The 14,139-nt window shown below is 36.9% G+C and overlaps 1 protein-coding gene across 1 annotated transcript; it reads left to right on the top strand.

Annotated features, from left to right (window-relative positions):
• The first annotated feature begins 7,549 nt into the window (after positions 1-7,549).
• On the top strand, positions 7,550-11,868 carry LOC114754001 (probable protein phosphatase 2C 60). Its single transcript, XM_028942724.1, has 6 exons — positions 7,550-7,714; positions 7,807-7,862; positions 8,263-8,709; positions 9,469-9,836; positions 10,588-10,824; positions 11,433-11,868. The coding sequence occupies exons 3-6, from the start codon at positions 8,391-8,393 to the stop codon at positions 11,700-11,702; spliced, it is 1,194 nt and encodes a 397-aa protein (XP_028798557.1). The 5' UTR covers positions 7,550-7,714; positions 7,807-7,862; positions 8,263-8,390; the 3' UTR covers positions 11,703-11,868.
• Positions 11,869-14,139: the final 2,271 nt, after the last annotated feature.

Here is a 14,139-nt window from a genome sequence, read left to right as displayed (position 1 = left end):
GATTTGTGAGGGCAGGCTATTATGGAACTAATCATTTGCCGTTACCGACTTTAACAGATTTATGAATGGCCCCTGCTCCTCGGCGTGTTTCTCATTATACTTCAACTTCCATCCTCCCTCACCACCAGTGCATGCATCGTTGTATGGTGAACTGGTCTTGACCAGCATCACTTCATTGTCATCATATCTACACTATGTAAACACAATTTTGATGGCTCAAATTTAAAATTTTTTTACTAATAATTTTTAAAATACAAAATAAATTTTTTAAAAATTGAGAGTTGGCATGTTGTTTTTATTTCAAATTTTGTATATGTTTATGAAATAGTTCTTAAAACAATAAATAAATTTGGATTGTCGAAATTTAATTTGAATGGTCCGAATTTCAATACTTATCACTCTTGACAAGCTACAAAACCATTTAGCCCGAGTATCCATCACTCAGACGATGAGCACCAAATTTGGGCATTCAAGATTTAATATACTTTTATTTTTATATATATTTTATAATCTGATGTTTTAGTGCATTACAAATTTAAAATGAAGATTATCTTTTGACTGTTTTTTTTTTTGCCAAATTATCTTTTGACTATTAGTTTTTCAAAACAAAATATTTTTTCAAAAAACAATTAAAAATTTAAACCCAATTTGTTAAAGTTATATGGACAGTGCAATTTTCATCATAGCGGTGAGTTGTTGAGTGAATTATCATTCTCAAGTCACCTTCTTATATATCCGTTCCTTATTATAAGAGACATTTGATGCTTATAGCAGTTCCTAAATATAAGAGACACTAAAAGTGTCTCTACTTTTTTGTGTTGATTTCCTATTTTACCCATATTTATTGTCTCCAACTCACACTCTCTCTCTTCCCACTTCTCTTCTTTTAAGAATTTACTATGCATGCTCTCTCTTTATTATGAGGGTATACTTTACACATTCATTGTTCTAACTAATTTTAATGTATCAACGTAATTCGGTATTCGTCTCTGAACGGAGGGAGTATCCTCTAGTCCCTATCGTGTTCTGCGTCCATAAATGATTTCCATAATGATGGGGAGCGGCTGTGAAGAGCAGCCTTTCCATGCTTAAAAAGTACTATCTTGGTTCTAATTATAAGATTTTATTGATAAACTATAATAAGATCTTATAATTAAAATCGGAGACACAACATGCTGAAAAAGCTGTACTGTTCATAGACACATCACACTGTACTGTTCATAGAACATCACACACTGTAATTCATTATTTAGAATTATTGGCAAGTTGTAACATTCACAGGACATGCTAACATCTATTCAATATTTAACATCGGCCTACAGAAATTTGCAGGGTTCACAAATTATAAACAATATGTCGTCTCGTATCAAACTCTTTGTGAAAGCACATAACTCGTAATCAACCTAGCTTGATCGCGAGGAGGGATCAATATCAGCCATATTGCTCTAATTTTATCTATAAAACACTTTTAATATGTTTTATTGAAATAATAATGATAAAGATCCAAGCCTCTTTCTCCTGGTCATCTTGTCCATTCGTCACAGGTTACGGGCCTGGTCTGCTATACTCTTTCAAACGAAAATAGAAACTTGAACGACTCTGATAACGACCCTGATTAATTTGATATATTATCTTTAATTTTCTCCTGCACGTACCACCCTCCCTAGATCTTGCCAAACAGATTCCAAATTTGACCGTGCCACAGCAACCCTGGCAGCAGATCCTTGATTTCAAAGTGATGACTGTGATTAGATTCATTCGTGTGTCACTCATAACGTCATGTCTATTTGCCCCCTCCGTCCTGATCTGGAGTTTAGGACCACTCTAATTGAATTTAATAATACTAAGAATGATAATGTTGCTTCTCTAATCTGCCATTAATGTGGCCCCTTCAAAACCACATGGAATGGGATCGACAACTTAGCTGTCACTGGTACAGAAATTCCAAGTCAGTGGTCAATTGTGAACATCGAACCCACCCCACCAATGACCCAATCAATATTCAAATCAAATAGCTCATGCCCCTTCTCAAGACAAGCACTTGTGGCTATCCCTCGAGAAACTAGAGATTTCCAGTTTAACTAATCTTTACAACAGCACATTGTTCGTTCTGAACCTCTTTAGGCAGTCTTCTCTCTGGCCATTTCATTAGCCGACCTTTCTTTCTCTGACCAAGCACCGAGTCTTGCCGGAGCTGAGTTCGTTATCTGCCCCGAAAAGAACAGAAGTACTCTGACTTTAGAATAGGATGCAGATGTACCTAGAAAATAGAAATGTCTCTTTCCCTTTTCTCTTTGGAAAAAAAGCCTCTTTTTTATAAATTTAAAATTAAAATCACCATACGTCGCAAAAGTGGGACTTTCAGGACCAGCAAAGGACGAGGGTAATCCAATCGGGTGGACCATTTTGTACTGTACAATATGCAACCTAGACTAAGTACATTGTTTTTGCTCAGGATATGACTCCTCTTTTAATTCATATTTATTATACTCCTCCGGTCCTTAATATAGGACCCAATTCTTGAGTTGGTTTTGTTCTAAATATAAAACCCATTTTTCATATTTATCAATTTTATCTAAATTACCCCTATGGATACTCCCTCAACTATAATCAAGTAGAAGAGGGGGATGGGGTATTAAGAAAGATGATTATGGTGTTTTAGAAAAAATGTGTCACTTTTTTATAATTAACTAACTTACCTAACTTCCTTAATCTAATCAAATTAGTTAAATGGATTTATATTAAGGATCGGAGGAGTATTTGAGCTTCACACATGGCTGGGTCTATCTATCCATATCTATCTGTGGGTTGAAGAGCACAATCTGCGTACTCTCTCCGATCCCATTCTTGTGGCCGGTGGTTCTGACAAGAAGGCTCACCGAACGTTCCGTACTGCGTTACAACTGTTTATATCTTTTCTTTTCCCTCCTAAATCAAAAGCACCACAAACCCCAACCGTCTGTGTTTCTCATCACCTTCCCCGAAGCCCACATAATAATAAATTAATAACCAATACTAATGAAAGAGAAACTGTGATAAAGTATGAAGGGAGGGCAGCAAAAGTTTCAGGCTGCTTAATCATATGGGTAGTCTGTCTAGCTATCCTCACGTGGGGGCGGACACATCAATAAATACGAGCAGCTATTCTATTGTAAACTCGTTCCTTTCGATCTGTTTACAAATGTTTTGTTCGGGATTTGACTCTCCACTGACTAAAATGAGAGAAGGGAAGAGATGTCTTATTCTCGGAGAGGCTGGATGCCAATAATGCATAATACACTGTCTACTTCCTCACTTGCCCCACCCTCTGTTCTGTTGGATCATCAATTTCCACGGGCCAGCCCCATTTATTACAGAACAAAATTCCAAGTGCTGAGAGGCTGATTGACGTGTCAATTTCCAATTTGTTCTTCCCAAGAAAATGAGCAGAGTGATGAAGATATATACACAAGGAGGATGCACATGGCTGGAATCATGTCAAAATAATTGGTGCGTGTTAGGTAAAAGGGACGTATCTGGCCGATATCCCTGCCTCTGCCCTTATCCAGGTGAGGGCATTAGAAATTAATCACGATGCGGCTTACAAAATATTGGAATGGGGATGCGAGTGGCACGCAGAGTTTATCAGAAGGAAAGCTAGCTAGGGGGTTCTGCTTTTTGTCGTATTGAGCGTCGAGAATTTTTTTTGGGGGGGGGGTGTAAAAGCAGGGTTGATAGATGACAAGAAGGAAGCCAGGTCAGAGAGGTCAGTACTGAAGCACCAAAACCTCTGCCTCCCTCGCTCTCCTGTCGTTCTCAGTTCAGTAAGTGTGAATGGATGTGCTCGGTTCTGGTCACTTTTCAGTTTTCACTCAGAATTCCCTTTGCGGCAGGCAAATTCTATATCCAAGATATAATTGTAATTTCATTGTTTGATAACAAAAGGTTTAGGCATTACATGATCAGGTTGTATATAAAGACTATATAATTTCTTTCACATATTTATTTTATTTTATAAATTATGATTAAAATTTTATTTACAAATCATTTTAAATGGGTTCTAAATGTATTGAGTAAGCTGGCTTATCAAGATGAGGAAAACAACATTATCAATGAGACTTGAGTTTATGAATTATGAGTCGATTGAAGAAGTGTTTGGGTAAAAACAAAATCACAGTTTTAAAAGTATTTTTACAGTATATGAAATAAACATGTAAAGAATTTTTTTTTTATTTTAAAAAAATATTTTTTAAAAATATTTTTTGGGCAATCCACCAAACACTCGATAATTGTAATTTCATTTCATGCTTCCTTCGTCACGGGGCCTGTTTCAACCCCATTTAAGTGGACGCAAGCCTGGAAGCAAAGATGGGGTGAGGGGTCTATTTACTATCCTTGCACGCCATCCATTGTCAGAAATCACACATCAGAAACCCCACAGCAACACCAAGAACGTCAGTATTTTTACCACCTAGTCCAGCAGATCCAATCCCATGCTTATCTTAATCTTAAACTTGATATCAATACGGAATACTTGCCTTAAATTTATACACACAGTCTTGGTCAGAGTGGAAAGATTCTTTTTTTTTTTTCCCTGAAAGAAAAAACAAAACATAGAAGGTGAACGGAAGACCATGACTCTACGAAACATGCACGGGTGGGGCTCAATAATTTCCTGCGCTGCCGTTTGAAGTGAATTTACATCAAAGGATCTTGATCACACGGATAATTATCAAAGGCTTATTATATTTTATCTCTAATATTAAATATAAGAATTAGTTAACTAATTTAAATAAATCAAAAAAATAAATTAAATTAATTATTTATAATAAATATATGTTATCTTTTCTAAAATATTCATATTAATCAAATTTATTGATTAAAACTATCATTATTACAATGACTATCTTGAAAAAAAAAAGAATAAATATAATAGACAAAATAAATTGAGATTTTATCTTTATGACCAAAATAAAAATCAAATAAATTCTTATATTAAAAAACAAAATTAGTAATTTAGAGCTAATAGGATATGCACCTTTCAAACACGTACGAATACCGAACCAGCATTACAATAATACAACGTGCTCCCCACATTTTCAGTGCATTTTTCAATCCTAGCAGTTTTGTTACAGTACACAAAACATAACAATCTATCCTATTAAGACGTTACAATACTCATAAGCCCATAAATAACATGATTTCTTTATTAGATTATTTATTATAAAGCTTAAGAATTTAGACATGTAGAATTCATTTCTATATAGTATAAAATTTACAAAACACCACGCTATCATTTACCCGATCGACTTGTTATTTGTTATACATAAGCATTGATATAATAATAAGGCATCCAAAAAGACAAATAGTCATGAGGGAAAAAAAAAAAACCAGCAGGAGGGAAAGCATTTTAAGCTCGTAAAGGCCACAGTACCTGTGAAACTCCCCATTACGAAACAGCATGTCGTCACCCAAAGACTTTCTTTCACCAGTGCCAAACACCCATTCATCTGATTCCTGACGTCACACTCCACATCTTCCATATATACGTAAATTTTCCGCAGAGAGGGAAAAAGATTAGACATTCCAATGTCCGCATATGTACTTTTCCATAACGCGTTGGGCTTCCGGCTATATGTTAACCTCAATTGCTTCGCATGTACACAGGCGCCATTTGCTCTCTCTTTTCCATTGGGATTCCGGAGACCTGTTGATTACAAGATTATATTATTCCAAGTTTAGCATTAGAGTTTTCCGTTTCATCGGCCGCTTCGCATTCAAATTAAATCTTCATATAACATCGAGTAAATAAGTTGTTTGCTAGCGAGTAAATGGCTATTTGTCATGTGGTTGAATCAAAGGCAATGAGCCGGATGCGTGCAAGAAATCTGAAAGCATCCTGTGAACTTGAAAAGAAATAAGACAACGCTGACAAGAAATCGCGTGCCGGCTTGTTATTTCCACGTCTATACTGTATGGAAAAGTGACAATTGCGTTTGGGTTCAGTGGAAATAATACTACCTCGCGCTCTCTAACGTAAATATAAAAACTAATTAGCTAATTTTAGTACATTAAGAAAATTAGATACTGTTTGGTACGAGCAAAATAAAGAGGGGGGAGGAGAAAAAAATTTTAATGAGCTTTATTTAAAAAATTAAAGAAGTAAGGTTTTGAAATATTAATAAGGAGAAAAAAAAATAATATAAAAGAATAATAAAAATTAATCAAGAGCTTTTTTAAACCAAGCTTGTTGAAATTTTCCCCTCTCTCCCTTATTCTTAGATAATGTTAGTATTTATAATAAATAAATGTTGTCTTTTATGTATTGGTTAGAATTATTGTCATTATACGAACTATCATAAAAATATATAAAAAATAAAAAAAATTAATATTTTATATTTAAGACTAAATTAAAAACCAGACGAAATTTGACTATGAATCTTATCTAACATATATCCGCAGCTGCAGGAACCTGCAAATGCCATTCCCATGGTCACCTCGGAAACACATATCATTGGGGTCATATGAAGTGTATATCCCACAAAGCAACACGTGTGTGGGGGGAGGCATGCAGCCAGCCAAGCATCCTGTTACTTGCGTATACCATATTCATTATTCATCGCATATACCTTGGGCGTTATAAGAATCCATGTTGTTGATTGTTTGATTAAACAAACTTTTTTGTTCAACCTCTTTTCGTCCGAAAAACAAAAGATAGATCCGCCAGCCAGGCGGAGATCACAGAAGAAGTGGAGGGGACTATCGTAGGAGAAAGGAGGAGGAGGAGGCTGTGAAGAATGTAAAATAGAGACATACCAATGGTTGAGGACTTGGTGTAATTTTCTATTTAGAATTGGATTTTTGAGATCCCAGCTAGATTGTTTTAGATTTATAATCCTTGCACAGCATAGAGTTAATTTCTTTAGATTCCCTTTATCCTAAAATACGCCTTAGGCAAAAGGAGAGAAATCATTCGCGACCAATTTGCCATGAAAAATGTCCAATCAAACAGTAGCTGGATGTTTTAAACAATGCGTAGTCACTCCAAACTAAAGACTTGGGGATTTGAGATAGGCTGAGATGAAAAACACCCGAAAATTTTACAAAGTCATTTTGAACAATACTGACAGAACCCTGCTATAGAACCCATAAGATCATCCCTGAAGCATCAATGAGCAGGCTGATTGTATGGCATTTAAGGTGAAATTTGTATTTGTTTAAGAAGTAAGATACAAAAATCTATTGAGACATCCCATTCTAATCACATAAAGGGGGGGGGGGCACAGGATGGCCATGTCTTGTGGTCTTTCATTCTATCTTCATTCGTGAAAAATTATCGTTTGTTAACGGCTTACGCTGTAACAAAAACGCAAATTCCACGTGTCCTCCTTCGAACCCCATTTCACGGAATGCCCATAACGTTACCTCGCCCTTTATCATTTTCCAGACCAGATTACTTCATTGACTCTCTCTCTCTCTCTCTCTCTCTCTCTCTCGCATAGTGGCGTGGAGCCCAGAGCTGGACCTCTGCATTGCTGGCTCCAAGCTCTCCCTTTTGGTCTTATATGTGGCTTGTCCTCTCAGACCCAAGGCAAAGCAAGGGTTTCAGTTGGCCAAATCTTTCATGCACACCCGAAATTAAAGTTGTCATCTTAAACTCCCTTGTCTCTACTCTTCAACAATTTCATCCTCTGCATAGCACTAACTGGTTAGATAGCGGAAAACACCTACAAAAGTAACCCACTTCTGCTTTTTTTTTTCCTCTTGATTTGATGGATCCACAGATCTAATGCTTTCATCCACACTTATCTTTCTTCTCCCTTCCAGATCATTCTCTTCTTCAACTCGGGCATTCAATAGCTAATCAATAGTCAAACTATTGGGTGAGATCTCTCTCTCTGGAATTTGTTTCTTTAAAATGAAGAAACCTTAAGTTTTTGTCATTATTGGCTCTTATGAAGATTATTGTAACTCTTGGGGTTTTGATTTCCAATGTGAACGAGAAGGTCGGGCCTCGAACGAGCTGACCAAAACTCTCTCTCAGAAAAGCAAGTGGGGTTGACGTCACCTCGTGGCACGAAAAAAAAGAAAGAAAGAAAAGACGCGAAGAATTGTCTTTAACTCTTTCTCCCTTGTTGAATTATTCATCGTAAAGGACCTTACCTGGTCCTAGTTTCATTTTTCTTAGCAAGAAATGAGGTCGAGTTTAGGGCAACTCTGCTTATGCGAGATGTTTGACCCGTAATTGAATTCACCTGTATTTGCTTGTTGATTGTCTTGTAGTGGATCGTCATTATTGTGGTGAAAAGTTCCGGGCTGTCTCAATCGTGACTGAAAATTCTGAGGGCGAAGTAGTTTATCGATCGTTAATAGATGTGGAAACTCTTGAAGGTTGTTTGGTGAGATGAGGGATGTTATCAGAGTTGATGAACTTTCTGAGGGCCTGCTTTCGGCCAGTTTCGCATCGTTATGCACGAACAGGTTCAGATGGTGGAGGTAGACAAGATGGGCTTTTATGGTACAAGGACTCGGGGCAGCATTTAAACGGCGAATTTTCAATGGCTGTGGTCCAAGCCAATAACTTGCTGGAGGATCAGAGCCAACTTGAATCTGGCAGTTTGAGCTCCCATGAATCTGGCCCTTATGGAACCTTTATCGGTGTCTACGACGGCCATGGAGGACCGGAAACATCCCGATTTATCAACGATCACCTGTTTCACCATCTCAAGAGTAAGTAACTTCTTGATGGAAGATATTCTGTCAGGACGATAGTATTGCATGGTGGGAATTATGTTCTCTAATAAAAACATGACAAGTGAATTGTTTCGAACTCAGCACCATATGATTGGCCTCCTTATGTTTTGATTGAAAATAGGAGATGATCACAAAATTTCATCTTAATTTTGTCCTTTGTGTATTTCTGTGGCACGTTTTATCTGCTTTACCATTTCAAAATTCTTCAGTACGTTAGGTTGTTTTTAAATTGAGAAGATGTATGTAGGAGTTTACGGTTTAGGATAGACCCAAACAGCCATCAAGCCCATTTTTATATGATTTTGAAAGATTAAGGAATGGAAAAGTTTGTATTTCATTGAATTGTGTATTCCTCTCATCTACAATACACAAGACTGTGCTAGTTGAAACCGAATAGGTCTAATTAAAGGACTCTTTCACTGCAAGACCGAAAAGGACCCTTTCATTCTCTCTTTCAATTTTCTTTTCTCTCAGATTAAATGTGAAAGCATGGCTGATGACATGCTTTCAATTGTTTGGTGCAAGAAATGGTGGCAGGGGTGATTGTCCTTCGTAGTATGTGCACGTATCTTATTATTGTATGCAGTGAGGTTAAGGTTAGAAAAGCTGTACAGTATACACTACATTGTAGGGTCTTAGTACCTGTCTAGCTGCTTGGCTGTTATTCTGTATTTGGATTCTTAATCTCCACGTGGTGATTGGCTGAAAGAATTCTTGCTCAACTTTTAATTGCAGAGTTCACTGCAGAGCAACAATCAGTGTCTGTAGATGTAATCCGGAAGGCATTTCAAGCAACAGAAGAAGGATTTATGTCACTTGTTGCCAAACAGTGGCAAATGAAACCACAAATTGCAGCAGTTGGGTCGTGCTGTCTTGCTGGTGTTATTTGTAATGGTAACATTTATGTAGCAAATCTTGGTGATTCCCGTGCTGTTTTGGGAAGAGCAGTCAAGGCAACTGGAGAGGTTCTAGCCATGCAATTATCTACAGAGCACAATGCAGCTTTAGAGCCTGTTAGACAGGAGCTGCGCTCTTCGCATCCCGATGATCCACAGATTGTTGTTTTGAAGCATAATGTATGGCGAGTGAAGGGCCTTATACAAGTGAGTCATTTATAGCACATCATTTAGTTTTCATAATTGCCCAAGCCAGTTATATTTTTGCTCTATCTGCTTTTTGTACATGGTGATACACTTCATGACAGATGCTCCATTCCTATGCTCAAAGCTTTCATCTCGTTATGCTACAGTTTGAAACACTTCACCACTGGAGTAATTAACCTCATAGTGTATTCTTTTGGGATGTGAAGAATGACTTGTAATGAAAGCAAATGAAAGAAAACAAAGGGGAAAAGAGGTTAGTAGTGCCCCAAGGGGAAGAGGAAGAAAAATTTTCTACAATTGTCAAGATTGTTGATAGAAAGGGGGCTTAGGCTATATTTTCTTCAACTCTGCATATGTTTTTATGGCTATCATATTTAGAATTGGTTTTTGTTACAGAGTCACAATAATGACTCTACATAACCAGAATTTCCATTTGCATGGAATGATCAATTAATTCTTGTTATCTCATTATCATATGGAATTCCTGCTCAACTTCATGATCACGCCCCTCTGTCCATCTACCCACTGCTTCGTCAGTCCATCTCGGTGGAAGGGAACTTGGACTCTCAAGTCTTATTCAGATCCTATAATAGTGGAAAAACAATTATATTTCTGATTTCTTGATCAGGTCTCATCAACCGGAAAAGTATATCAGCATCAGCATGACTTGAATTGAAGTAAATTAATTTTTCATCTTTTTTTTTTCCCCCTCTAATCCAAATATGTCATTATAGAATCCTTTACCTTTCAGATTTCTAGATCCATTGGGGATGTATATTTGAAGAAGGCTGAGTTCAATAGAGAACCTCTATATGCTAAATTTCGACTTCGTGAGCCATTCAAGAGGCCAATACTGAGCTCAGAACCATCAATATCAGTGCACCAGTTGCAGCCACATGATCAGTTTGTTATATTTGCGTCTGACGGACTCTGGGAGCACCTTAGCAATCAAGAAGCAGTCGATATAGTTCAAAACAATCCCCGCAGTGTAAGATATGAATTTATATGCCACAATAATAGACATTGCTATGCAAACCTTGTTTAAATTGTTTCTAGACGGTAAACGCCATTATTACAAACGGAAGTTGTTTGGCCAGAGGAATATAATCTCCTGCTCTGTTGTGGTCTAGCAGTCTAACTGAATTTGAAGTTGCAGGATTTTTTTTCTTCTATATGTACCTAAAAATGTGTTGTCTGATATCATTATCCTGTAGAACTCTAATTCTGGATCATGAAGCCTTCCCTTAGTTTTGCTGACTCTTGCAAAATTAATCATCTGTTATGAGTTTTTGTTAACATCAAAGTTCAAAGATTAATGATAAGCTGATATTTTTATGGTATGTTTCGCTCCTTGCCCTTGAAGCTACAGCAAAACTGTCGGATAATCTTGATAAGCAATGAGCTAGGAAATGGCATTGCATATAATAGGTTTCAACTACTTAATAACATAAATAGATCTAAAATTTTTCTCCTGATTAATGCATGGCTATGAAACACCTTAAAGCGATTCTTATGATCGTGTTTGTAGTTGGTAAAGCATACAAGGCAGCAAGCTTAGTTGAAAATGGATGAATATTTTACGTGTTATGATTTCAGGCAAGCGCGAGGAGACTGGTGAAAGCTGCCCTTCAAGAAGCAGCGAAGAAGAGAGAAATGAGATATTCGGACCTAAAGAAAATTGACCGTGGGGTTCGACGACATTTCCATGATGACATTACTGTGATTGTGGTATTTCTTGACTCAAATCTGGTCAGCAGGGCAAGCTCTGTCAAATTCAACAATATATCAGTTAGAGGGGGTGGAATTACCCTTCCTCCTAACACGCTGGCACCATGTGCGACGCCAACAGAGGGTGGTGGTACCTGATTTAAGTTGTATTTCTATCTTTTTTTTTCTTCGTATCATTCTCTAGTGTGAATACCAGGGATCATTAAATAGCAACGAGAGGAGGAGGAGCGCTTGAATTCTTTATATCGTGAACTGTAACTTTACTGGAATACCACTAATACTCGTGCTTAGTTTCTTTCCACAACTTCAAGGAACAGAAAATATCTTCTCATCTGATCTTGATCATTGATTATAAATTTATATTGAGCTGCCTTGGCACCGACTTTAACAACGGGGGAAAAATTCTTTATTCTGATACCTTTTCTGTCGAGCAAAAATTGTGATTTGAATCGCAAGGACTTGTATACTTCTATCCAAAAGGATTTGAGAACTTTAAATGATATCAAATGTAAATGAAAGCAAGCGGTTGAATTTCTTGACTTTATATGTATGTGAACTACGTGATGAATGATCAATACTATTGAATGACAATTATAACAAGATTTGGTTTATCATTTTCTACCATTCTACTTCTGTGTCTCCTTTGTCTCGTTTGGCTTCAATTGAGTTGTTGGGGTGGATCTTTATCTGAGGCAATTTCGGAACTGTTAGCGAACTCTTATATATGTAATCACATGACTAATATTTACGTTGTATCCGTTGTTATCTGTGGGTGAACAAGAAGGCTTTTAGGTGATCACCAATTAACCATTCAGTTTTTTTTTTTTAAAAAAATAAATTTAACATTACAGACGGTCCTTTACATAATTGAACAGCAAGGCGACTAGATAAATATCATCCAAGAACCGAAATAAAGTATAGCATTCTTCCTGTCTTAAATATAAGATTTATTTTTTAGTATAATTTGTACTAAAACAATTAGTTTTATATTTAAGATCTGAAAATGCACTATTGTTTTTAATTAATAAAAAATAAAACCAAAGGTGCAACCAGAGTGAAGAGAGAGAGAGGAGAATGACACCTAGATGGGACCAAAACCAAGGGAGTAATTTATGGTCTCTGAAATGGAAGCATGACATGCTCATTTGACAGCTAAAAATGGAGAGAGAAATTTAAGCATATGCAGGAGAATTTTATTTTTTTCTTCTTTAGGTACAAGCATCTTCTAATAATTCTATTCAAAACATTATTGGATACTAAATATAATTTTTTTTTAATACCCCATAGTGTTTTAATAGTATTTTGAATATGATTATATTTAATGGGACAATCAGGGGAGGAGCCGGGGAGCTGTGTACCGCTGTTGTGTTATGGGTAACAATGGGACTGTTTCATGAGGGCTGGACTGGGCTATCGGTTGATTTGGTCAGTCCGTAGTAAAGAGCCCAATGGACTCGACAACTTAAATGGGCAGTCGTCAGTAATTTTAATATCAATATATAACATAATATTTACCAAATAATTTATCATTTTATTTTGTTGTTCAATGTCTGGTCTCAGCTCCCAACCGTGAGAGACTTTTTTTTTAGTAGGATGGTATCGCTGACTCAGGGTATCCCAACACAACGGCCAGACTAATCCCAGGTGCACTCGCCAGGTATCGAGCCCATGACATGGTAGGGAAGTCGCCTTGCGTTCCCGTTTGCGACCAGTCGGACCCGACCCCTGCAGGCACCAATCGTGAGAGACTTTAATAGGAGCCTGTTGGTTTGTTTCAACATTTATTTTATTTACTGTGCGTGGGCACCTCACACTGACACTGACACAACACTTGATCCTCCTCAAAGTGTACAGCCTGATGTGTTTGGACGCTACCAAAGTGCTGGCAATATCTAATCCATTTACTCAGGGATAGATTCGTCCTCATGTTTGTGGGCAGGGGCAGTTTCGGATTTTGATGTGCTGCTAAGCCATACCTAAGCACAATTATTCTCTCATTATGCATGAGCACCGCAGGAACCCCACCCTGTTTTAAGTTCTGAAAAACATTTAAACAATTACTGACAAGGCCCTTCGTCTGCCCCGGTCGCACCAGTGGTCATGCTACTTTTCTTACACCTGTTTTCACTTTGACTCTTCTTTTTACTCATGAGCTTGCCTCTGTATCTGTGAACCTCCTTAATTTTCCATTAACACACCTTTCCTTTTTGGGAGGATTTCAATACGGCAGCCTGGCAGTAATTTAAACAAAAATGAGGATTTAAAAAAGTAGTACTCCTCCAATCCTTAATATAAAACCCATTTAACTAATTTAATTAAATTAAGAAAGTTAGATAAGTTAGTTAATTATAAAAAAAGTGACACATTTTTCCTAAAACACCATAATCATCTTTTTTAGTACCCTCTCTCCTTCTTCTACTTGATTATGGTTGAGGGAGTATCCATAGGGGTAATTTAGAGAAAATTGATAAATATGAAAAATGGGTCTTATATTTAGGACCAAAATTAACTCAAGAATTGAGTCCTATATTAAAGACCGAAGGAGTATTTTATTTGTTTACAGTAACAGTATAAT

Source organism: Neltuma alba, unplaced genomic scaffold, assembly GCF_004799145.2.
Source record: "Neltuma alba isolate B1F8T4 unplaced genomic scaffold, ASM479914v2 tig00008388_pilon, whole genome shotgun sequence".
In the NCBI taxonomy this organism is placed as follows: domain Eukaryota; kingdom Viridiplantae; phylum Streptophyta; class Magnoliopsida; order Fabales; family Fabaceae; genus Neltuma; species Neltuma alba.
Note: the sequence above shows the minus strand (reverse complement) of the source record. Positions and strands in the feature narration are given on the sequence as shown.

Bases quoted from the DNA above. Each gene is read 5' to 3' on its own strand.
- LOC114754001 (XM_028942724.1), top strand. From the start codon at position 8,391: ATGTTATCAGAGTTGATGAACTTTCTGAGGGCCTGCTTTCGGCCAGTT. The intron at 8,710-9,468 runs GTAAGTAACTTC...TTTTAATTGCAG, and splicing joins CCTGTTTCACCATCTCAAGA to AGTTCACTGCAGAGCAACAA. The intron at 10,825-11,432 runs GTAAGATATGAA...TTATGATTTCAG, and splicing joins TTCAAAACAATCCCCGCAGT to GCAAGCGCGAGGAGACTGGT.